This window comes from Cricetulus griseus, chromosome 5, assembly GCF_003668045.3.
Source record: "Cricetulus griseus strain 17A/GY chromosome 5, alternate assembly CriGri-PICRH-1.0, whole genome shotgun sequence".
Taxonomy (NCBI): Eukaryota; Metazoa; Chordata; class Mammalia; order Rodentia; family Cricetidae; genus Cricetulus; species Cricetulus griseus.
Window position 1 is genome coordinate 23,238,409 of NC_048598.1, and position 26,544 is coordinate 23,264,952.

At 40.5% G+C, this 26,544-nt stretch overlaps 1 protein-coding gene across 3 annotated transcripts; it reads left to right on the top strand.

Moving 5' to 3' along the window:
* The first annotated feature begins 731 nt into the window (after nucleotides 1-731).
* Nucleotides 732-26,544, top strand: Nuf2 (NUF2 component of NDC80 kinetochore complex). 3 transcript variants are annotated; one of them, XM_027417089.2, is made up of 15 exons: nucleotides 768-888; nucleotides 984-1,015; nucleotides 5,678-5,815; nucleotides 7,087-7,161; nucleotides 8,105-8,181; nucleotides 8,648-8,709; nucleotides 10,937-11,034; nucleotides 12,575-12,648; nucleotides 14,467-14,563; nucleotides 15,707-15,769; nucleotides 17,110-17,247; nucleotides 20,152-20,292; nucleotides 21,164-21,339; nucleotides 22,236-22,371; nucleotides 26,076-26,544. In XM_027417089.2, the coding sequence occupies exons 3-15, from the start codon at nucleotides 5,693-5,695 to the stop codon at nucleotides 26,226-26,228; spliced, it is 1,413 nt and encodes a 470-aa protein (XP_027272890.1). In that variant the 5' UTR covers nucleotides 768-888; nucleotides 984-1,015; nucleotides 5,678-5,692; the 3' UTR covers nucleotides 26,229-26,544. The 3 variants fall into 3 exon arrangements, with proteins under 3 accessions (XP_027272889.1, XP_027272890.1, XP_027272891.1); XM_027417090.2 differs by having other exon boundaries at nucleotides 769-888; nucleotides 981-1,015; XM_027417088.2 differs by lacking the exon at nucleotides 984-1,015 and having other exon boundaries at nucleotides 732-888.

Below are 26,544 nucleotides of genomic sequence, written 5' to 3' on the forward strand. Positions count from 1 at the left end.
GTGGTGCCTGGCTCCAGGGGAGGGATTTTAGGAGACAGGAAGAGACTAAGATTCAGAGATTTAGTTTTACTCCAGATCATTCCAAATTACTTCTCTCAGAGCAGCATTCTTGAATGTGAGAGAGGCCCTGATCAAATGAACTATTAGGTACCTCCCATCTCTCCAAGTCTTGCTTACAGGGGACTTAGGTCCTCTTTACCCAGATTCTGGCTAGACTACTTTTGAAATGCTACGGGCGGCTTTGGGTCACTCGCGCAATCTCTTTAACGCAGGGCATTCTTTCTAAGGCAAATTAACAATGTCTAGCCATCCGCTCGCGTTCCCGTCCCAAGCGTTCATGAACTTTAAGTGAAATGAAGTGTACAAATATCCACGGCAGAACCTGACCTCATCAATGCTCATCAGACAGCGACACTGTCATTATTACGCCAGGATTCTCTACAATGCTTTTGATTCAGTGGAGAACCCTTTATCCACTGTCACTCTCTGAGCCTAATGGATGGGACCAGCAAACCTTCTGCTCGCTAACTCGGACGCCGGCGACACAGCTCCGGAGAAAGTCACCGACAACCTAGTAAACACCTCCCGGAACTCCGCCCCCTAGCAGCTGCGCTCTCCTGTCCAGTGGATTTGCAGTTCCGAATAGAAGCCGAGGCTCGGAATAATGGTTCCGCCCGCCTGGGGCCAGGCTTGTTGCAATGCACATCAAGCCCCACCCATCGTGGGTCTATTGAGCCCTTCCGGCACCCGTCGCGCCGGAAGAGCACTCTGCGGAAAAGGGCGGGTTCCGCATGAGAAGGCGGCTGATTTGAAAAGTGACAGCGGTTGGTGTTTTTTGGTTGATTGCTTGGCTACTATCTGCTCTTCCCGGAGCTTCTGGGACCGCAGGTGAGTGCGAGCGGGCGCCGGAGGGCGGGGAGGAGGCCTAGGGTTGGGGCGCCTGGGTTCGCTGACTTAAGCTTATGTGTTTTGATTTGAAGCAGGGTCTAAAGAATCCAAGTTGGCCTAGAACCCAGTAAGTACCCGAAGCTAGTCTTGAATTCCTAATCCTATTACTTCCAGCTCCCAAGTGCTAAAATTACAGGTGTGAGCCACAAGGGTGGTGTCAGTGGGATATGTTTCCTTGTGAATGCTTGTCAGTTTTCTACGTATCTCCGTTGTTCCACCATCTCTTTATTACACCCAGAACCACGAATCAAAAGGCGAAAATGTTGTATTTAATTAAAAAATCAGGGACCTGAGCGTATATGGCTCTACTCCTGTACAACACATGACCCTTCTCATGATTTTTTTCTCCTCCTCCTCCTCCTCCTCCTCCTCCTCCTCCTCCTCCTCCTCCTCCTCCTCCTTCTCCTCCTCTTTCTTTTGATTTTCAAGACAGGGTTTCTCTGTGTAACAGTCCTGGCTGCCTTGGAACTAGCTTTGTAGACCAGTCTGGCTTCGAACTCACAGAGATCCTCCTGCCTCTGCCTCTGGAGTGCTAGGATTAAAGGCGTGTGCCACCACTGCCCTGCCCTCATCAAGATTTTGAGGAACTATTTTATTTAATTCTTTAAAATTGGGAATTGCTTGCTTGCTTAATTTTGCATTGCAAAACCACATGTATAAAATTTAACTGTTATGCCAGGACATGCTGTGCTTAGCATTGTAGTGTTACAAATAAAAGAGAAACAGGAGTCATTAGCAAACATGTCAGAGAGTCCTTGTAACTATAAAGTACTTTAGTCTGAGCTAAGAGCTCAAACTAAAGGCCTCTTTCACTGTCTGTAAACGCACACACACACACACACACACACACACACACACACACACACACACACACGTTGGAACTGAAATTGCACTACAAAAGACTGAGAATTTGGATGAGAAGAAGCCATTATACCCACTAATTGCAGGTGTAAGCCTCTTGGTAATTTTAACTTGGGAAACTGATCCTCAGAAATTCCCAAGCAGTTGTAATGAGACATTGGAAGTTTAGGAGAAGTCTTGAAGGGATTAACTTGGACCAGAAAGAGCACTAGATTATTATAGATTTGAGAAACTAAAGTGAAAAAGATTGAAATCTGTGTGGTAGGCAAGCCAACTGTACATTTGTAAGGATTTGATGTTTTATAAGGATTAACCACACAGCAGTGAAACATTGGCAGAGGGTAGTGTGAGATTAAGAGTCATGAAGATATTTTATACCTACTCTGTTGGTAAAATCTCTAATCTAGGTGCAGCTTGCTTTAGCAAGTATCCTCTTTGTAATGTTTTTATGAGCAGTTTCAAAAGCTGAGACTTAGATGAAAAATATTGAATGCTTATTTACCTTTTCTTCCCTCTGAAAGCTTCATCATTTTAATCTACGAAATAACTGACTTCAGAATATTGAAAGAAAAAGCCCAGAATCTGGTATATGCCTAAATGCAAAGAAGGTCTAGACTGGCTGATCATAAAGACATTAGTCAGAGGGTAAAGGCTTAGGCTTCTCTGTAGGGAAAGGAAGTGACTGAGGGTTTGGAATTGTGGCCAGAGGAGATACACAGCAAATGAAAGCTATCTTGTTCTGCTGATGAAGTCTCTCATGTCATTGTCACCTGTAGTGATCTGTACCTGGGCAGGAATCAGAAATACACTCTTTTCTTGTGCAGAGATCTTTTCCTCTGCAGGGAGGGAACTGTCCTGTGGAGAACCCTCTATAAACATCTTTTTACAGAACGACCTGGCTGAACCTTTCTGAGTCTGTAGAGGTCTGTAGTTTCTTGAAATACACCAAACAACCATACTCCGGGTAAGATAGTTTCCTTTCCCATACACTTGTCATTTATACTGAGATAGATGGCTAATGTGTGAAGGGTCCAACCCAGATTTGAGATGATCCTGTCTCTGAAACAAAAGTTTGTACTTATGAAATTCAGTAGTAGAAAATGTCTTAAAAGTTCAAATAATGATGTAAGAAGTGTGTGTGGGGTCTCAGACACCCAGGCTAATGTAAGTGGGCCATGTTGAAGCTCTTAGAGTTTCTTTCACTGGGTCGTAAATGTATTTTATTTTACACAAATGGTACTACAGTTACCCACAATAAGTAGAGGTATTTCCTTGCTGAATTAATCCTCTGCCCTAGACGGACTAGGTCTGGGATGTTGAGTTCATTTGTTATGTTTTACGAAGATACTATCTGGGGAAATAGCTCGATTAGGAAAGGCAGGACCTGAGTTAACCCTAGAAGCTACATTTTTTTCTTTCTTTCTTTCTTTCTTTCTTTCTTTCTTTTTTTTTTTTTAAGTTTTGGCCATGGTCAGATGGTTCTCAGCATTGTAGAAGTGGAGACAGGCAGATGTCTGGTGGTCAGTCAGCCTAGCCTACTTGGTAACTTCTAGGCCTGTGAGACCATATCTTTAAATATATATATATATATATATATATATATATATATATATATCCATATCTAAATAAGTAAGTAAAGGTGGGTGGCACCTGAGAAACAAGATTAGAGACTGCCTCTGATCCCCATAGCCTGCACACACACACAGACTAACACAAGGGAAGATATTGACAAAATAATATTTGGAGGATAATTTAATAGGACAGTTTGATAGTGTGAAATATACATTTTGTCATTGCCCAAAGTTCTTGGTGTACAGACCCCAAAATCCTTTGGGCCATCACAGTGATAAGTGAACTTTTTTTATGTTAATGAGTAATTGTTGCCTAATGGGTAGCTGTTGCCTTGCACCCTAAAGGGCTGATTTAGAGGAAATCTGGGATTGCCAGACACTTGTGGTTCCTAGAGGTTCCATATTCCTCCTTCATATTTGGCCCTGGTTGTTTCTTCATCCGGTGTTCATCCCTCATAATATTATAATATAATATAACATAATATCTCCTTATGCCTGAGCTGCTCTAGAGATGAATCAAATCAAGAAGGGCATGGTAGGAACTCTACTATGTAGTAGGCTATCAGAAGCATAAGAAAAACAGCCTGGGATTGTGACCATCGTGTCAAAGGGAAGCAGTGTGAGGGTTAAGCCCTCAACCTGTGGGTTCTGACATTATTGACCTGGAGGTAATGATGGGATGCCTAATGGTGTCCACCACATAATTACCTGCCTGCTTGATACTTGCCAGAAACCACCTCTACTTTAGGTACAAATCTACTGATTTTTGTTGTAGGAGTAGGAAAAGGTGTATTCATTTGTCTCAAAAGGCAAGATTTGCAAAAATAATGTCATAAAGGAGTGGCCGCATGTAAGGAAGTGATGTTTAATTTTGTAGCAGAAAAGGCTTAGAAAGTACATCATGGCTGACTTCACGTTTTTGAAAGCAGTGTCCTGTAAATAGGGATTAATGCATTCTGTGCAGTTACAGCGTCTAAAACTAGGATCAGTGATGAGGTTACAACAGCATTTCTCAATAGTTGGGGAAGTGTCTTCCAGTTATTAGAGACACACTAGAGTGAAATGAAATAGCCTTTATAGTTCTTGGGGTCTGTGATGTTTTGAAGGGTTTGGAATCAGGAGGTTATTTAACAACCATGTTTTAGGGTGGCATTTTCCATTCATTGGGGAGATAGGCAAGTTGTTAGAGCTTCTTTTTAGCCATAATTGTTCTAAGAAACAATGAAAGCCTAAAGTAGGTTTCAAAACTTGTAAGCCATTTCAGTTTGTTTGCAGAATTGAATATGTTCACTCTGGGTCTCTGCTCACACCTTTTGACAGACAACTTTGCTGTAAGAGATCACCTGAATCATTGTGAGGTATTTGGCAAAGTGCCTGGCCTCTAGCCATTGCATTCTTCTTTTGACAACTAAAAATATCTTCAAACATTGCCAGTCATGTTCTGGGATGTGTAAGGGAAGCAGAATTTTGACAAGTACTATTTTAAGAGGACACCGGTAGGAATAATCTATTATTTGCACATATTAGGGCATTTTTCTATTTTATGTGTTTTAAGTTCTTGCTGTGGCGAAAGGGATCCTTAAAGCCTCTCTTTCCTGCTCTCCCTCTACATCTTCCTTTCCCTCTGCCCCAGCTCTCACCCCTGCTTGCATCTTAAATCTTATTAGTCATCTTACCGGGTGTGTATTGAGTAGGATATCAAATCAGAATGCATTTTTATTTTCTGCCTTGTGTTAGCATTGCTTATGTCTAGCTTCTGCTGCTGCTGCTATCTGTCTGTCTTGTGCTTTGAGAAATAGTTCTCAGCATCTTGTTATATGCCCTGGCCCACATGTGAAAAGAAAACAACATAATTTTCCTACTGTGTCAACTCAAAGCCTCCATTCCTTATGGAATTTAGGATTAGGGTTATGTTAACAGAAAATGACTATAACTTTGTGATAAAAATTATTTAGGATAAAACAGCATCTTTCAGTGTGTGTGAATAAAATTCATCTTGTTTTGTTTTGGGACAGTATACAGTCAGGCTGGTCTTGAATTTTACATGTAATTATTACCTTGAATTTCTGATCCTCCTGCCTCCACCTCCTAAGTGTTGGGGGTCACCGGTATGCATTACCATGCCTGGCTTAAAATTCCTTACCTTGTTCAGATATTTGATGAAAATACTACAATGAGAAGTTCAACCATAGCTTGTTCATTTTTTACCCTAAGAATCAATTTCCAGACTATTTCCAGTTTCCAGGACTATTCATTATACATATTTCTGATCTTTGTTTTTCCTTCTTTCAAACTAGGAGGAGACTCCCACAATGGAAACCTTGTCATTCCCCAGATACAATGTAGCTGAGATTGTGGTTCATATTCGCAATAAATTACTAACAGGAGCCGATGGCAAAAACCTCTCTAAGAATGATCTTTATCCAAACCCAAAGGTAAAATGTGGTTGTTTTCATATGGAGATTCTGATATTTAAGAATAAAGTAAGCTACTAGGTCTGTAGTGTGGGAAGGAAGGCATGTGCCCTCATATTTGTTGTAGGCCAGTCATTTTTAATCTAGAGAAAAATCTCTCACCTGGTGTAATTTTAAAATAACATTAAGTTTATATGTGGGGCAACTTCTACATTCCCATTGGGAACTCTGTTCTTTAATACAGTTGTTTTCCTTAAAGAAAAAAAAAGGCTTTAAAGCATAGATATATTAAAGTATATTAAATTTTTTATATTACTGGAGTGGTGTATGAGGGTATCGTTTATTGGAGAGCTTGACAGGATTTATTCCAAGTGGTTTCCTCCACACGCATGCTTAAAAACAGTCTTCCTTGGAAGCGTGCAGATTAATTTTCTTACATTATGCCCCAGGCGGGAATTGACTTATTTTGACAGGTGTTATTCTTTATGTGTTTGGTTATTAAATGCAAAAATGAGCTATTTATGTGTCACAGCAAAATCCCAAAGTCTCCCTCCAGTTTCCTGTGTTGGCCTTGAAGTTATAATATGGGAAGGCTTCTTTTATCATACAGAATATAAAATTGTGTATCTCAGTGCTCGTCAGTTCTTTAAAGGGGAAAGAATGGCCTCCGAGTAAATGATAGGCCTTGAAGTGAGTGACTAAGCTTTGGGGAAGCACTGGTAGATTTAACCATATTTCAGGCCTTTCTGTTTACCTAATAAACCCGAGTATACAGCAGGCAAGTCCTCAAGCCAGCATTTGGGTCTACTGACTTAGAAGATACAGTTTTTAAATCCTGCTATTTATCCATTAATTTTATAGTCATTATTCCAAGTGTTGCAGCTAAACTGAAATCTAGGTGACCTTCAATCCATAGTAGCAGGCTAGTCTGAGTGATCTTTCTTTGAAAAGTAAAAATAAAATCTTGAGTGTTCAGTATTTCCACATTCCTGACAGAATTCCAAAAGACTCACCTGTCTTCTCTGCCTGGGCTGGGTGTGTTGATTGGATTGGATATGGATAAACTAACTCTCCTTCATAAGTAACTGATTTCCTTGTTTATTCACTACATATCAACAAGTTGGTATGTACCATAAGGTGTTTTAAAATTTGGAGAAATTATGAGGTATTTTGAGGGAAACCGGGTGGTTTTACTCACCTTTTTTGCATTCATTTACTGTAGCATTAGATGGGGATGACCGTAATGACACAGTTCTCTATGTAAGATGTTGACAGGTGTCTTTCTGTTGTAGCCTGAGGTCTTATACATGATCTACATGAGAGCTTTACAAATAGTGTATGGGGTCCGGCTGGAACACTTCTACATGGTGAGTTAAGAGATAGTGTTTTGGTTTTGTTTTTACAGCAGTTCTGCTCACAATGCATTGTACCCCAAAGGATAAGAAGTGTTTGATTTTATTTCCAACAAATCTAAATGCCTTCATAAAATTGACCTCACTTACAAAAGACTTTTAGGCATAATAGTAGTTTACATGAGAACTTTGGTAAGATGAAAACTATAATGGAAGACCAAAGGACACTTGGAAGTTACTGATTCTATACAGTTTGCAGATGTGTAGATCTGGCTTCAGAGACTTTAATAAACAACTGCTAAGTCTTTAGGAAAAAAAAATTGTAGGAAGGACTCTAAGATTAAAATCAAAGATAGTAAGATTGAAGCAATTGAAATGAGGCAAGCCACATAGTTCTAATCAGAATGACCACTTTTCTTGACCATGATTTGTGATCAGATTATCAGGCCATTATCTAAGGATCCATGAAGATATAATGTCTACAGGGTCTCATCAAGGTTCTATGTTTTTTTTTTTTTTTTTTTGATAGCCCAGGCTGTCCTAGAACTCATTGTATTATAGACACATGCTACCACTCTTAGCTTATGATTGGATGTTTTTAATGATCAAAGATTTTGCCCTCTTTTACTATGGAACTTTGCAAAGGTTTGATTTCTTTACAAAACAGGGTATCCCTCTAAAGTAGGATTGTTGTAACAGTTAAAAGAAAACAACAAAGTCAAATGCCTAGCATAAGGCCTGATGTTGTTTCCATGCACTTAAAAATCTTCATTAAGTGCTCACTGGGAACTGAACGTGTATACATTACTGTCAAGTCCAGCTGTGCACTTCAAGGTGTGTTGTTTTCAGATTTAGTGGTAATGAATTTATATCATTTGATCATTTCCTGTGATTAAGGTTTTTATTGTTGAAGATTCTTCTTATTTTCTCTGATTGACTTGTGACTTATTTCATTCAGATGCCAGTGAACGCAGAAGTCATGTACCCACATATAATGGAGGGCTTCTTACCAGTCATCAATTTATTCTTTCATCTGTGAGTAAAGGGTGATTTTTTTTGTCTATATTACGTTAAACTCGTCTGACGGTATGATCTTTGTGAAAGAACAGTTCCTTCTACTTTAATATGTGTTTGGAGTTCTCACATGTATTCTGTCTTCATCTCTGGCACTCTTCAGGATGCTCTCACGTGACAGTCTATGATGCTCTATGTCTGGAATTGTTTGGTAGCTTTGCATTCTTGTAGTCTTAGAATCTCCAAGAATATGTGCTGCTTATTAGTCTGTAAATATCTTGATACTGTATGAATGCTGTTGTAACACCCAGAAAAAATAATACTGATGCAATATTGAAGTAGATTTCAATGCTGCAGCACTGTGCACTGCAGTAGTCTTCTGACTTGACTTGGCCTTTGAACACTGAGAAATATGTTTGAAACTAAGATGTTTGTGTTAATGGTTTAGCACCTAATGCCCCTGCTCTTCACTGTTCTGATCCTCAAGGGAATCCTTTATGCCCATCTGCCGCGTGAATGACTTTGAGATTACTGATATTGTGTATCCAAGTAAGTACATTTCTGATCCAAGTAATTACATTTCTGACCATTTAATTCTCCATTTTCCCTTTCTGCCAGTAAATGTAAAAGAAAATTGTAAGAAAAGTCTTTTTTGTCCTTTATAGATCTATAGAAAGCTGTTTTTTAAATTGATTTTTTTCTTAAAGCTTTTTATTTTTTTAAATGGTCCTAAAATTTTGGAAGACAACTTTATTTCTGTGTTGATATCACTTTGTCAAACATGATGGATGCTCCTAAAGCTCACTAGACTTCCTGTAAGAAGTGTGGCAATCACCAACCCCAATAAGTGGCACAGTGTAAGAAGGACAGAGATTGTCTGCTTGCCTTGGGAAGGTGGGTTATGCTGAGAAACAGAGTGTTTATGGTGGTCAGACCAGACCCTTTTCCCACAGAAGGCTAAAACTACAAAGATGGTTTTGCTGAGGCTTGAGTGTGCTGAGCCTATCTGCAGGTCTGAGAGGATGCTGGCTATGAAGACGTGTGAGCAAAGATAAGAAGAAAAAGGGCAGATGATCCAGTTCTGAGCCTATTTTGTTATGAAGACAATGAAGTCATGAGGTTACATTTAAAAATTGGGAGTCTAGATACAAATGATGTGTGGGTGTGATGTTGCATAGTGAGTTAATCTAGCCAAAGTTATCAAATTAGCAATTACTTTCTTTACCATGAAAAGCTGATATTATAGTACTGATACTATACTGCTGTAACTGTGCGTAACATTTCCATGACCCACAGAGGTTTCTTATGTGCATTTTCAGTCAGTTCCCTGTGGCCACCATTCTCTGACAGCACTGATGCTTCTCCTATCACTTTAGCTTATCATCAGATTTAATATAATAGAAGACATCAATTGTCCACATATCTGGGGTTGCTATTCTCTAAGCTCTTGCTGAATTCTGTCTGGATATCCAGTTTCCTTACACCATTCATCTAGATGTTTATCTTTGCACCACGTAACTGCCTTATGATGAGACTTGAAATCAGGCATGAGTTCCTGCTCCACATTTTCTTCACTCATTCATCTGTAGATGTGCATGTGTGTAGACTGGCTCCTTATTTTGGATGTGTGAGCTGGGCAGCTGGAGCCCTGTGCTGTTTACTGTTTGTTCATTCCCCTTCTGTGCTTCCTTTGTGGTTTCTGATGCTCTTCTCCTGTCTGTGGAATCCTCTGTTCTTTGTTATCCCGACTCTTCTTATTCACTGCAGCACATGCCATACCACAGGGGACACAGTGTCGTAATCTGCCGCTGTCCAGTGAGATCTTGTGATGTATTATTTTAATAGCGTGCACAGATTCCAGGTCTTAGGACCTGAATGTGCACCCACTTGGCCTGCCGTGTTGTGTTACACAGCTTGCATTTGCATTTCCTCACTGGGTACAGCCTCCACCAGTTTGGACCAGTTGGTTATTAATGTCCCTTCAGGGTTTCTTTCAGATGCTGTGTTGAATGATTAATAGAGATATTGAAATCTTTTGTGAATTTCTTCTTTTCATCCCCACTACCTTTTAATTGGAGTGCTTAGCTCATTTGTGTTTAATGTTATTGATATGATGTCTTAAATTTACCTTGAATCCTTTTTGTTTCTCCTTTGTAATATTTATGTATTTCCATGTTCTCCATTTCTTGCCTTACTTTGGCTACTGGATTTTTTTAAAAATAGCTTTTGAAGGATTTATTTATTTATATGTATATCGGTATGTATTTGCCTTCATGTGTGATGTATGCCATGTACATGCCTAGTGCCCGCAGAGTCCAGAAGTTGTTGGATCCCTAGAGCTGGGCTTACAGCAATTCTCCAACTCAAATCTTACCTTCTTGCCTCCATAAGACCTTTGCATTCTGTTGGCATTGTTTGCTAAGGGCAAGTGTGTTCACAGGGATCCCATCTTTCAGCTTTGAAGGTGGTTTCTCTCCTACATTGCATGTGCTCTGCTGTCTAAAGTTTTTGCTTGATTTATTATTTGTTTTTTTCTGTCTTAAGATTCCGGTTGGCCATGGTCTCAGTTCTGCTCTATCACCCAGGCCAGCTTGCTTCCCTTCTTCTCTCCCTCCTTTCTAAACACAGAGCTAACTCCAGTCTAAGTAAAAGCAGGTGTTCTACACCTCCTCAGAGCACACAGTTTTACATGCTGGGAGCCAAGTCATGTGGTAAAAAATGATACATGTTTGCATTTTGTTGTTTCAATGTTTTAGAGTGTTATTTTCTGTTTTAGAAGCAAAACGGACAAGTCGGTTTTTAAGTGGCATTATCAACTTCATTCACTTCAGAGAGTCTTGCCGGGAGACGTATGCAGAATTTCTTTTGCAAAATGTAAGATCCAAGTATATTTGTTAGACACATCAGGTCAGCCATCTCATGTAGGAGTTACAATCCACTTCGAAATTTTGTCACAGGTCCAATTGTTAGATAATGGTTAGAACTGAATTTGATTTCATATTTATTCAAAGCAGACTTTAATTTGATATATTTTTGATAACACAGAAGATAGAATATTGCTTTAACATTGTAGTTGAGACATTACTCCCTACATTAAGAAATAATTTTTTTTTCAGAAGTTTGCAAAGATACATAGTATTCTTCAAATAACAGATATTTGAAATCTGTTTGCCTTTTAAGCAAGGCCAAGTTGGACTGTTTGTGTTATTCTTTCTGCCTAGCCTCACAGTGGAAGGTGCAATTGAACACCATCACATTACAGATGGATTTTTGTTCGTTGTACAGCTGATGGACTATGATTGGGGGATTTATTCCCATTGCTCTTACTGTGCAAGTGCTGGACTCTTAGAGAGTACTAGGGTAACATAAGCCACTTAGATCTGAGATTCAGCGACATGGACCTGGATAAAGACTTCTTAGTTCAAATCAGGCTAAGCTTACACTCATGAACCTGAAGACTCTCCAAAGCTTACATGCACTCGGATGCACGAACATTTACGCTTGTGTATACACACACTCACACACTTTTGTTTGGCTCTTCACTCTCATTTTTAAAGACACACTACACAGACATTTCATTTCTAAGAAACCTGAGTGACTGTCCTTCCTGCCACCACCTGTGTTGGGACGGGTATCATGGTCTCTGTTCCCATTATATTCAGTGCTTTAGTTAGGTGTTTCATAGCTTTTCATTCATGACTGACAGCTCAAAGAGATAGAATTATGTTCAGGACCCAAAAGACTCTTTTCTTGAAAATTATCAGCATCTAACACAGTGTCTAGCCATAGTAAGATGTTAGGTAAAGAAATTTCTGGGAATCTTGCTGAGAGGTTGTACCTAACATGCACATGAACCCTAAGTTTACTCCCCAGCTGTTTTAAAAGGAGGAAAATTGTTCTTAACTCATTTTTCATAAATGCCTAACCACTTAAACGTATTGTTAATATTTTGTGTGTTGGGTGCCAGGTGTAGGTATGTGGCATTTGCTCTTGAGTGTGTGGGTATATGCCCATGCCAGCGGAAGTCAGAGCAGGACATCAGGTGTCTTTCTAAATCATACTGCTATTCTCTCTACGTTATTGCTTTGACACAAGGTCTCTCTATGGGCCAGAAGCTTGCCATTTGGGCTAGTCTGGCTGACTAGAGAGCTCTTTGGATTCCCCTGTGTATGTCCACCAGTTCCGGGGTTATAGGCACTTTTAACATGCCCAGCCTTTTATGTAGGTTCTGGGAATTCACACTCAATCTCTTAATGTTTGCAGACCAAATGCTCCTAGGGGCCTGGCCCTAACTTTTCTTTCTTTCTTTTTTTAATGGTGAATAAATATTTTGCAGTCTGTTTGGAGTTTTTTTTTTTTTAATGCATTCTTTTCTGTTAAGACATGCTAATGCTTGATGAAATTGCATTCACAGAAATCCCCTATGGACAAAATGCAGCAGTTAAACAGTGCGCACCAGGAAGCATTGATGAAACTGGAGAAACTTGAGTAAGTGGGAGCTTTACAAATAAGATGAATTCAAACCAAATAGTTAAGTGGTTGGTTTCAGTACCACTATCCACAGCAAGTCTTGCTGTCTTCCTGAAATAATGGGAGGGTATTTTGGTCCCTGTCTCTATAAACAAATCTATATTTTCCTTCCCTAAGTCTGGGTTATTTATCATTGGTTCTTTCTCGTTAGTGCATTGTCCACCTGCCCCACTGAATATGATAGCACAACAAAGCTTTGTCATGTGGGAAGGGATTGTTCACTCTTCCACCAGGAGCCACAGTGGGGATCCCAGCATCACCCCTATTGCTCACTTTAAAAAAAAAAAAAAAAAAAAAAAAAAAAAAAGACCACAATTTGAAGTACACTTTCTTCCTAGTGTGTACCGTGTTTTGCTATTGTAAAATGAAGTTGTTCTGTGGGGCCATCACAGATGGAGGGCTGTCTGCACTGATGACGAGCAGTCAGATTTGGTTTGTTGATTCTAGTCTGTTGATGTCTTTGAGGTTGTCTGTTTATGGTCTCTGGTAAAATTGTCTTTGTAGACAACAGTAAGCTAAGAGACTGAGAGTGAGAGACACATAGTGCAATTTAGCATGATAAAAATAAATCACAAACTAAATCACGAAAATGACAGCTGGGAGAGGATGTCTGCAGCAGATGATACAAAGCGTTGCTAAGCTGGTGACAGAACTCATGTTGTGTTCCTAGTATATGAAGAATTCTTACAGAAGAGGATAAGTGTTAACTATAGAAACACAAAAACAATCAAAATAAATGGCTAATATCTTTGATAGTCTAAAGTAAACCTGGACTTTTGTGTGAAGAGATTTGGGTATTGTCTTAGTTAGGGTTTTTATTTATTTATTTATTTATTTGTTTGTTTTGGTTTTTCAAGACAGGGTTTCTCTGTGGCTTTGGAGGCCATCCTGGAACCAGCTCTTGTAGACCAGGCTGGTCTCGAACTCACAGAGATCTGCCTGCCTCTGCCTCCCAAGTGCTGGCATCAAAGGCATGCACCACCACCTCCTGGCCTTAGTTAGGGTTTCTAAGGCTGTGACATAACACCATGACCAAAGAGCAAGTTGGGGAGGAAAGAATTTATTTGGCTTATACTTCAGTATTGTGGTTCATCACTGAAGGGAGTCAAGACAGGAACACAGACAGGGCAGGATCCTGGAGGCAGGAGCTGATGCAGAGGCTGTGGAGGGGAGCTGCTTACTGGCTTGCTTCCCATAGCTTGCTCAGCCTGCTTTCTTATAGAACCCAGGACCAGCAGCACAGGGATGCCCTCCGCTCTACTGACTGGGCCCTCTCCCATTGATCACTAAATGAGAAAATGCTGGATCTCAAGGAGCCATTTCCTCAACTGAGGCTCCTTCCTCCAATGACTAGCTTGTGTCAAGTTGACACACAAAACCAGCCAGTACTGATATGTAGGTGCTAATGGAAAGTATGATAGCACAGGAGAGAGGTTGGTCCTGCTCTGGGAAGTGTATGGTGCTGAGAGCCAAGGCCAAGTTAAGGAAATTGGCATTGGACAAGAGAGGAATGCTACGGTCATTCTAGTTGGAGTGACAGTGGATGAGTATGTGTATGTGGAGCTCATTAGATGATAGAAAATTGAAGACTTTTGTCCAATTATTTTGTTTTCAGTAGAAGGTAAAAGTCATCTATAAAATGGTTATCTTGAAAGTATATAATTCAGAAACAAGGAATCAGACCCTTTACTTAGTTATTAAAAGTGCAGGTTTTATTTGTGCCTTTCAAATTTAACAATGCATAAACCCACTTTTGGTCTGTTTTGTTGTGTTTAGTTCGGTTCCAGTTGAAGAGCAAGAAGAGTTCAAGCAGCTTATGGATGACATTCAAGAGCTGCAGCACTTGCTGAACCAGGAGTTTAGGCAGAAAACGGTATCTGTGGGCCCTTTCCCATGTGGCTGTGTGGGTGCACATGGCCGGGCTAAACATGGCATTCAGTTACTGAAGAAGCAATATGCGGCTGTGACTGTTGGTGTTGCCAGTGCTATGTGCATTCTGAATGCATAGAGTTCTTGAATATTCTCTTGTGTTTGGTTCTGCTGTGGTGTCCTGGGCACTGCAGCGAATGCTCAAGCGGCTTTGGGCCAGTCTCTATTTATGGGAAATACAGCAGTGTTCTACATCCAGCCTGCACTAGCTCAAGATACTTAAGTGTTAGCATGTGGTACTTTCCCTGTATTTCTGTGAAGCTGGGGTTTGGAGATTTGTCATGATAAAAAAAAAAAAGAAAAAAAACAAGTGCAAACCAATGAGAGAAAATGATAATTTTCATGTCTTGGCTGACTCCAAGTTGCTTGAAATTTTGTGCTGCTCAGTAGATACCATGGACACCTAATGAGTTGGTAGTTATTGTTTAAGAAGAAAGTTTTCCTTGCAATTTGTGTATTAATTTTTGAAGTGTTACAGTGGTGCTAGAACAGATTATGCAGTTATCTTTTTGTTTTTCTATTATTTTTGCTTTCTCATTATTGTTACTAAAGTGTTATTTAATAAGTAAGGAGAAGGTTGATTTTGGATCACAGTCTCAGAGGGCTCGGTCCATCATGGCAGAGAAGCATGACAGAGCAGCTTATATAACAGAGCAGAAAGCCGAAGGGAGTGCTCCCAAAGTGCTAAGGCAGTGCACATCCTCCCAGGGCCCTGCTTCCTCAGGAAGAAAGCTCTGCAGCCTCCTGACAGACAACCTGTTCAGATTTGATCCATCTGTGGGTTGGCCCATCAGTTAGGCCAGAGTTCTCATGAGCTAGTTAGTTGTCTCTAGAATCACCCTCACTGACTCACCATCGGGCGGGCGTCACCAGTCCACAGGTTTGTTAATCAATTTGTGCTTAAGCGAGACTCACCACCAAGCCTGAGCAAAGGGACTCTTAAGGTCTTTTACTGAATAAAGAAAGCTGGACACCGTCGGATCTTCTCGCTTCCTCTTCTTCTTACCTTTATTGTATGAGGAAGTAGCTAGTGGTTTAATTTTACTGTTTCAAATCATTATAACACAATTTTTTTTTTTTTTTTTAGACAGTGCTGCAGGAAGGAAATGCCCAAAAGAAATCTGATATTTCTGAGAAAACCAAGGGTTTGGTAAGTACCTCCTCGGTTACCTCATATTTAAACTGAGTATACTGGAGCGCGTTAGCTATGTGGTTGTCATCGTTTCCTCTCAAAGGTTTTCCAAGACAGGGTTTCTCTGTAGCCCTGTCTGTTCTGGAACTTGCTCTGTCGACTAGGCTGGCCTTTCACTTAGTTGCAGAGAGGGAGGAGTGATGAGCAAAGGGGTCAATACCAGGCTGGAGAAACCCATAGAAACAGCCTGACCTGAACAAGGGGGAGCTCTTGTCCCCCAGACTGAGAGCTGGGAAACCAGCATAGGACTGATCCAGACCCTCTGAACATGGGTGTCATTTAGGAGGTCTGGGCAATCTATGGGTCCTCTGGTAGTGGATCAGTATTTATCCCTAGTATACGAATGGACTTTGGGAGCCCATTCCACATAAAGGGATACTTTCTCAGCCTAGACACACTGGGGAGGGCCTAAGCCCTGCTCCAAATGATATGACAGACTTTGAAGATCGCCATGGAAGGCCTCCCCTCCCTGGGGAACAGAAAGGGAATGAGATAGGGGTTGATGGGGGGCAGGGGAGAAGGGGAGGGAGAGGGAACTGGGATTGACATGTAAAACAAGCTTGTTTCTAATTTAAATTAAAAAAAAGAGAGAGAGAGAGATCTGCTTGCCTTTGCTGGGATTAAATGCATGTGGCACCAACCGCCTGGCAACTTTTTTCAGCTTAAATACAGAAAACTATTAAAAGAGAGAGAAAAAAAAAAGGAACAACATGAACACATGGTAATGTATAAAGAAAGTAAAAAGGACCCCAAGTTAACCATCTGATCTGATGTGTGTGTGTATGTTATATAGTATATAACATCTATATAGCATATAATAGATTATTTTTCTAATATTTTACACAAATGATATTACCCTCAGTGAGTCTCAACCCCCTCCCACCCACATGCACACACACTCATGTACACACACACCTCTTAGGTGCTATTACTTTGGGTACCAAAGGACAAAAAGGTCATGCGGTTAATATGAAAACCCATCAAATACATAATCTTACTGTTGTGTGTACTTGTGCTGCTTATGGAAGGGATGTAGAGGAAATGGGAGGAGAGTATTCAAGGGTTCATGGATGTTCTTAGCATCAGGATGCTGTGGTATTGATCTCAGAAATGCCACCGAGGGTGTTAAGTGTCACACTAAGGAACTTGGTTTATAGCCAGAGCCATTAAGCAGTTCAGCGTGGTCAGAATTCAGTTTTCCCTGGTTACAGCACACATGAGCCTACAATGTTGTATTATTCAAACAGCAGTAACCAATTTTGTTGTCTGGCCTGATTGGTGAAAATATCTCTCAACAGAATGAACTAAAGTTGTCAGTGGTTTCTCTGAAAGAAGTTCAAGACAGCTTGAAAAGCAAAATTGTGGACTCTCCAGAGAAGGTGAAGAACTATAAAGAGAAGATGAAAAACACTGTCCAGAAGCTCCGGAATTCTCTGGTGAGCTCCCTGTGTTGTGTGTTACTTTCTGAATTATCTGCTATCTATACAGATTTTTCTCTTTGATTTGTTTGGGATAGAGGGGGAAGAAATACATCTGCAAGCTAGCTGTTGACTCACTGCAGCATCTAAGGCATCGCTCTGGTGGATCTAGTGGACATGCTGTGTTCTTGTGAGGAGAAAGGAATTAAGCAATTCTCAAATAACTAGTAACTAAACTCACAGTGTAAACCATGAAATCCTAGAGTGTATATGTTGGTGAGACGGAACATCTGAGAAATCTTTGTTTCTCCTGATCATTTTTGCTTCAAAGAAAACCGCTATAAAAACTTAAAGTAGCATTTTTAAAGTAGCATTAAAAAATAGAGGATGCTTTAAAATAACGAAATGAGAGTTTATATTTGTTTATATTTGTGGGAGTCTGAGAAGAGAAGGGAGTGGGAATTTGTCTGAGTGTCTGCTCATTGAAGGCAGAAGAAATGTGTTCAAGGCCAGGGTTACTCTGAGAGGTGGGGTGAGGTAAGAAGGGACAAAATTAGAGGTGGAGAGACAATTTGACTTCTTTTTTGAATCAAAGTTTTAAAGTTAATTCTAAGTAATTCCTAATAACATAAATTGTCACTAGTAATACAGAAAAAAAAATCATCAGAAGAGAAATGGAGCCCAGAAATAGATTTGAAAATTTATGATGAATGGCTGCCTTATTTTAAAACTCTAGGGGTTTAACTGAGTGGTAGGATGTGCTTGGTCAATTTTCCAGACCCCGGGTCTGACCCCACCCTCCATTAAGAAGGTTTCTGTTTAGTTAGCTGTTTCTCTAGGAGAAAACAGCTGTTTATTTATGAAAAAAATCTTTATGAGAATTAGAAATTTAAAGTTTAACAGATTTAGAATTTTTATATAATGGAACCCACACACTCTACCCCCACAGTCTGACTTTATAGCCTAAACTAATGTAGAACACCTGATTCTCCCACCTCAGCCTCCTAAGGGCTTAGATTATAGGCTAGATGTTTTTAAATTAACTTGAAAACCTAAATCCTAGAGAGAAAAGACCTACTAAAACATTTTCTGTACCTATGAAGTATTGTTAGTTTTTGTCAACTGGACACGATCCTAGAATTGTTAGGAAGAAAGACTCAATTGAGGAATTGTCTCCATCAGATTGGCTTGTAGGCAAGTCTGTGGGACATTTCTTTACTAATGATGGATATAGGAGGGTCAGCCTAGGTAGACAGTTCCTGGGTTTTATCAAAAGCAGGCTGAATAAGTCAGTGAACAATGTTCCATGGCCTTTCCTTCAGTTCCTGCCTCCAGGTTCTTGCCTTGAGTTCCTTTCCTGACTTTCTTAATGATGGATTGTGATGTAAGCTAAAATAAACTCTTCCTGCTCCAGGTTGCACTTAAAATTATTTTTGTTTGTTTTTATTTTGTGTGTGTGGATATATGCCTGCATGTATCTCTGTGGACTGTGAGGGCCTAGTGCCTTTGGAAGCCAAAAGAGGGCATCACATCCCCTGGTTTTAACATTCCAGACAATTTGGAGTCATCATGTGGCTGCTGGGAATTGAATGCCTGTCCTCTGGAATAGCAGCCAGTGCTCTTAACCACTGAGCCATCTCTCTACGCAGCCCCACACTGATTTTGGTCATGGTCTTTATCACAGCAACAGGAAGCAAACTAAGACTTGAAGTCACGATTAGGTCCATTATATGCAAAGAGTGTTTACAAATTCACAAAAAAAAAAAATAGAAATGAAAGGTGAGCAGAATGATTAGATCTTTTCTGAGGAGAAATTTAACTGGTTAATATGGTAAGGCAGGGAGTAGCTTAATGGGGAGAAGGAAAGATGTCTGCAGTGGTACATGGTTTGAGTAAATATACATTCCTTTTGTGTTTTAAAAGAGGGGATTATCTTTTTAAAGAACCAGATGCTAATTATAGTTATGTAAACAAACAGAAAGATTCCTAATAGATAATATGATTTTCTTGTAGTATTCAGAAGTAGTTTGAGAATTAGCAGAACAAACCTTTGGATTGTTTTGGTGGGGCTTAGAATCAGACCACAGAGCTTTGTAGGCACTAGACAAGCATTTGCAAGCTAAGCTGCACCCAACCAGAGTGAGCTCTTTCCCACATACATGATGAATCTTTGGAAAATTAGCAGTGAATGGTCAGGTAGTAAAGTAGTGCCCGTTTTCTTTGTTATAGATTGTGGTGATATCTTGTTTGTACAAACAAAGCATGTCTGAAGGTCAGAGAGATGAAGCAGCAAGCCACGGCCACACCTTACCACACTAACTTCCCAGCTGAAAAGAGAGAAAATTCCTGTTTCCTCCCACCGATATTCCTCTCTCTGGCCAGCCATCTCATTTCATGTCTGTCTATTAGCTGGTGGCAAGCTCCACCCTCTGATCTTCAGATACACTTTATTTGTACAAACAAGATATCACCATAATAGATATTTGGAGTTTTCAAAGCATCTTTACCAGTCTGAAGAGATGGCTCAGTGGTCAAGAGCACTGGCTGCTCTTCCAGAGGAGATAGATGGGTTCGATTCCCAGCACTTGGGTGACAGCTCACAACTGTCTGCAACTCTAGTCCTAGAGGATCCAATGCCCCTGTTTGGTCTCCCGGGCACCAGGCATGCACATGATGCACAGATGAACATGCAGGCAAAACACTCTACACATAAAATAAATAAGTAACATGTTCTAAAAGAAATTTCCTTTTACCAGTTTGACACGCCAGTAGTAGTGCCTTGCTACTGACCTAGGAACTTAATTGCTGTGCATTCTTGAGCTTTCAGTAGCAAATGCAGAGATTATTGAAGATCACATGAATGGACTTTGCAGTTTCAAGAGAGGATCTCAAACTGGTCTCTTTTTTTTCCCCTTCCCAAAGCAAGAAGTGATGGAGAAGTATGAAATCTATAGAGACTCTGTGGATTGCTTACCTTCTTGTCAGCTGGAGGTGCAGTTATATCAAAATAAAATACAAGACCTTGCAGATAACAGGGAGAAGCTAAGCAATATCTTAAAGGAGGTTTGTATCGTACTGTGTTTCTATGGTTATTATGTGATGGGCTGTTACAGCCTTGGATTCACTTTTACCTTTTGTTACTGCCTTCCTAAAGACAAACTAGCTTATTCTGTTCTGTAGTGTAGTACCTGCTGAGGAGTAAGCTATCTTCCCCTAAACATCAGGGTGACAGGACTTGTTTCAACCTTCAGATGAAATGAATAATAAGTTAACATAGCACATGGTGGTATATATTTTGGAATATAGTAATGAGTGCTTTAACTTGTCTTAACAGATATAATCATTTATCATCTGTGGCATAGATGCCCAACTTAGTTCCCATCACTCTACCTGTGTTAGTAGAGATGTCAAACTTACAGTAGTCTCTGCCCTGAGTACTGAGGAGCAGCTCTGCCATCCCAGTTTCTCAGATGCTTGACATCATTTTCACGTCTTCATCCAGGCCACTCCCAGGACCACTAACGTTACAGAAAAAGTTTGTTTTGACAGAGAGAATCCAGGGGTTAGGAGGATTTCTCTGCCTAGCACATAGTCTTACCCACCATCTAGGGTCACAGAACAGATCTGCTTTTGATTCTAAGGTCTGCCACTGCCCTTCTCTCCATACTGCCTCGGTGTGCACACCAGCACTCAGCTGCAGGGTCTGCCTATTATGTGCTTGTCCCCCACGAGACCTGGCAAACCAGCAGGGGCAGCTCCTCTCTGCTCTCTGAACCCTTTCCCCTTGTACAGTTGTGATGGTCACTTAGCTGTCAGAGCCTGAAGACTTACTCCATTTCAAAACTGTTTTACTCTAGCTCACCCTAGAAAACCCTTTTGTTTTGTTTTAAGTCCTGTTTGATTGTATTGACTTTAAATACTCTTCATAAAACAGAACCTGAACTTGGAGGACCAGATTGAAAGTGATTCATCAGAACTAAAGAAACTAAAGACTGAAGAAAATTCCCTCCGAAGACTGATGACTGTAAAGAAGGAGAAGCTTGGCACCACGTGCTTTAAAATGAACAAGAAGCGAGAGGACTGGGGGCAGTACAAGCGGACAGTGATCGAGTAAGAGCCTGATCTCGGGACAGCGGCTAAGGACGCAGTTAGGAAAAGAATTCCGCCTCTAGTGACTAAGATACCTAAGATTCTGTCTATAGAAATAAGACCTCGTCTTGTTTCAGTTGTTTATTTGTTTATTTAATTACTTGGTGTTTCTCTGCTAGTTTGTTGCCCTTTGAGGCACAGAGTTCCAATTCATTTATGTTAATCTTTAAAGGGACTGTGGTACTAGTGTTTATTTGAGCCATAATGGGCTAGAGTTACATTAGAAAAAGAAATTGTAATGTTATTCAAGTAAAAATTAATACTTTGCTAAGTTCTTCTGCTAGTATATTGAGGTATTTCACTGGTAGTTTCCTTATCAATCTAAGGATGTGCCTGTAGAATACATGCCACAGTGTATTTAAGATGTCATTCCTTTAGTCCTTAAGTGTGGCATTGGGACTGATTATTTCCATGCACATGAAAGGAAAAGACATAACCTGGGGTTGTGTATTTGTTGCCAGATGTGCAGAAAAGTTGCACTAGTCCACATTCGCACCGACAGTGTGGGGATGTGCGCCCTGAGGCACATTAAACAACAGGTTGTGAGGGCTGAAGTGTGGCTTAGTGGAGGAGCACTTGCCCAGCATGTCCCAGGCTCTGCCTTTGATCTTCAGCTCTACAAAATAAGGAAACAAAAAGGATGGCTTTTAATGAAGTATTACATACTCCATGGTATGACTGTAGTGCAGCACCCAGTGTGGGCTTTTGTGGCTTTTGCCGGCTTGCTTTTCTATCTGGAAGGGTGCTAGGCTTGTGGAGCAAGTACTGACACACGGTGGCTCAGGGTTCACTGTTAGCATCTTTGTGTTTTTAAATGCTCAAGAGAAGTTATATTAGGCGTCTCTGTTCCCCTTTAGAGGCTGCAATAAAGTTCAAGAAGAAAGAGGTGCTGTCTGTGAGCAAGTGACCACCATTAATCAAGAGATCCAGAAGATTAAATCTGGGATTCAGCAACTAAAAGATGTTGTGAAAAAGGAGAAACTGAAGTCCCAGGTGCGTGCTCCTAGGACATAGGAAGTCTGTGAGTTTGAAACATAGATGATGTCACCCATGACAGAGTTTTGACCCCACCGGCTCTCTGCTTTTATCCGTTTATAGCACCACTCTGGATACCAATTAATAATCTGCAGACACGTGTCTCCTGTGTCTTTTTTCTTACTTACGCCACAGAATACCATTCTTTGGGGTAAAAGTAGTTGCTTATTGAAAGTTCTGACATCCTAGTAGATAGACTTTACTTGTGATTTTTATGTTACACTTCAAAAGACATTTTGCCAAAAGCTACCCAAAATAGCCACAGCTCTTTATTCAGAATCCTTAGGCCTCTTGTTTTCATTCATCTCCATCTTCCTGCTTCTGAAGCAGCCTGGTTTGTGATGGCGGAACTCTCACTGCCACTGACTCTCACTGTCCATACAGCCTGCAAAAGATCCTAGTACAAAGAGGTATTTCATCCTACATTATTAAAATAGAGACTGTGCTGTCACATGCTCTAGTGTAGTTAATGTACTGGTTATTAGCATATTAAAACTAATAACTGACTCGAATTTGATCTCTTTGTTAATCACAAAAGATGCCCAAGCTACTTTATATTCCTGTTGGCTCTGGGCACGTGTGTCTCACTACTAATAGTAGACATTTCCTGGTAATACCGGTTGTTCTTTAAACCTTAGCATGCATGTGAAACCATTCCTAGGATAGCCTTTGGTATAGTCTGCTTTCCATAACGATTTATGAAGTTGAAAAGGCACTGAGCACTGTGTTTTAGAACTAGCTGTGTGCTAGAATTCAGTGGTGGATTTTGAAATGATCCGAGTTCTCTCCCCCAAAATTGAATTAGAATCTCAACAATAGGTCCCATCTCTTAATTGAATTGTCTGTCTCTAGACTAGGATGGCATTTGAGAGCCACTGACGGGCTCTGTGTGATTGTGATTGTTTTCTGTGGATGGCGCTCATAACCACACAAGCTGCTCTGCTACAGCTGTAGTTGTGAACATGTTATTTCTCATGCTGACTTTAAAATCTTCAGTGTCTGTACTCTGGATTAATCTATGCCCTGCTCTAGTGAATAGCCCAAGAGATGGCAGTCCTGTGCCCTTTGGTCTTCTCTCTTTTGGGTGTAGTGGTCTCAGTTGCTCATTCTTTACATGCTTAATTTTCAGATTCACTGTTACCCTGTTTGTTGTTAGTGTTTCTTACCTTTCATTTTCTTTAAAGTGTAGAACCTAGCACTGACTGCAGTCTTCCCAAGTAGTGCTGTGGTCCCAGAAGCAGAGTGCTTCTGTTTACAAAGCCTTGTTTGTGGGGCTGGGTTGTCAGCAGCAGTGTCTAGCCTTCTGTTCATGTTCAAACTATGATCAATTAAAGACTACACCTTCTTCACGTGCAGCCCTGCCAAGTATTCCCCCCCACACTCCATACTGTGATGAAATGATTGCTCTCAATTCAAGATATTATTATATCTTGTAGGCTTAATTGTATTTCTTTCAACCTGGGTTCTCAAAATGCCAAGATCAGTTTAAGTCTCGACCACACCAATTATTTCTCATTGTGTGGTGTCGGCAGCAATTTTGAGCACCATACCTTTTTCTCCAGGATGAAAGAAAGTGTTGAGTGAACTGGACTCTGGCTGCATTGTAACTCTTCCTCCAGGGTGTGCAGCGTTATTATCAAAGCTCCAGGCACAGTCGTTCCGCTTGCTGTGCTGTCCTCCTTATACCCAGTCTGCCCAGGTGCATGTGTTCCTCAGTAGCCCGAGAATGACTGAAAATACGTCTCATGTACACAGTGGATTGTTACTCATCCATGAATAAAATGAAGTTTGTAGGAATATATATGTTACTGGAAAATATCAAGTGAGGTTACCCAGTCCCGCAAAGACCAACATGTTCTAAGTTTTATATATATATGTTTATGTGGAGTGGTTGAGTAATAGATACCAGGAGCTAGAAAAGAGTCCATAAGAAGGGAAAAGGGGGCTTTAAGAGAGAGAGTTATTAGGTAGGCTAATGGGACACATGTGACATGGGAGTGGGGGGGAAATACTAACAGTGGTGGGTTTCAGTAGGGATGAGGGGAGATGGCTGCGGTGGGGAGAGGATCAAGGTTAGCAAAAATGTGTTTGTGGGAATTAATTAAAAATGGTAAGTTTTATCTTCCATGTAACTTCCTCTGAGTCTTTCCATATGTCTGGTTTCTTGCTTCTCCTCTATTGCAGACTTTTAATAGGTAACCCTGGCTCTGTGCTTTCCACATGGTACATGGTGCATTCATTGCACCGCGGGTTAGATGTGTAGTCCTGCGCCTGTATGAGCCTTGTTTCCAGCACTCAGTACTTAGTGTAGTCTATGTGTTATTGTGGAGTGATCTCATCTGCCACGTCCTGTTCACAGGGTACTCACAGAAAAATTCCAACAATATATTTTTGATTGATAGATTAAAATACTTGTGGGATCAATGGTGATGCTGAATACCATTATAATTTAAAAATGTCTCAAATTTCAAAAATGAGATAACCAGACCAACATTGTCACATAAAACGTTGCTAGAGTTACACTCAATCCTGTAGCTACTGGGTAGGTGGGCACTGTGGCCTTGAGCCCTTAATATGTGTCTAGTGCAGCTAAGGGGCTAATGGAATTTTAAATTTAATCTAATTTCTTTTTAAATAGTGGCATATGGCTAGTGCCTCTATATTGAACAGCACTGGGCTAGCCTTAGATTTGATTTTACATCCCCAGGCCAATGCTTTGACTTTAGAAGTATTTGACTTCACAGTAATTCTTTTTTTTTTTTTTTTTTTTAAATGCAAGCTGTCTGACTGGTGTAAATTTCCACTTGTGTATAGACTTTCTTTCTTTTTTTTTTTTTTTTTTTTTTTTTTTTTTTTTTTTTGTTTTTTGGTTTTTTTGAGACTGGGTTTCTCTGTGTAACTTTGGAGCCTATCCTGGCACTCACTCTGGAGGCCAGACTGGCCTCAAACTCACAGAGATCCACCTGCCTCTGCCTCCTGAGTGCTGGGATTAAAGGTGTGCGCCACCAATGCCCATCGTGTATAGACTTTCATTGGCTATTCTAACTTATGCAGCATTTGAGAAGGCTACTGGCCATCCCTGTTAACACCTGACAGTAGGCTCAGGGCGTTGGCTATGTGTTTGCTTCTGGTAGGTGTGCTGATGGATTTTGGGCTTCCTGTTCTCCTTATAGTGGCTCTATCTGTGAGATTTGTTCCTCCTTGGGAGCATATTTAATCTCAGTTAAAAAAAAAAAAAGGCATTGCATTGGTGTATTGAAATGTCTGACTGTGGATTTGCAGCTTGTGTTTGTTTATTTTTTATTTTAGCCACACTTGGTGTTGATGGTCTCTTGAAAGTGTCGTCTTTCCACCTGACTTACTCAGCTTTCTCATTCATGGGAATAAACACACAGCCCAGTGGAGCTGGGACCTTAAGTTGTGGCCGTTGAATGTGCTGGCTTTTAAAATAGCATTCACATAAGCTAGTCTCTAACTCACCTGATTTTTCTGATAAGATTTAAAGCTCTTGGCAACTTGTTTTCTTGGTGGTTCATAGTGTATCACAGCGGTAGTCTCTCCTAGCCTTGTATTAGAACTAACGTGAATGGCCACTGGAATATTTGCAGCTCAGTGTTAGGCCTGGCTGTCCCATGGAGCAATTCTTTGTCATTTGTCCTTAGGAAATCTTTGTAAACTTGAAAAGTGCTCTGGAGAAGTACCATGAGCGCATTGAGAAGACAACAGAGGAGTGCTGCACCAAAATAGAAGAGAAGACTGCAGAGCTCAAGAGGAGGATGTTCCGAGAATGTTCAGCACAGGCTGCCCTCCAGTAAACTGCCTTTCATTCCTGTTTGCTTAGTTACAGTGACGCTAATAGAAGTACCAGTGATGTCAGCTAACTAATGTGGATGCCGTTGTTTCCCATTTGTCTTTGGTGTCCTTTTCTATGTGATGTGCTTCTTGTGTTGTTTTCTTGGTGCTGGGGAGAGAACTCAGGGCCTTGTAGGCTACACTGAACTGCTTCCCCAGGTTCCAACATGCCATGTATTATAGGCTTTTTTTACAATTAAAATAACTTGTACAGCTTTTATGTCCCTAATTATCTCTTTTTGTATGTACTGGTTGGAATAAATAGAAACTGTTATTGTA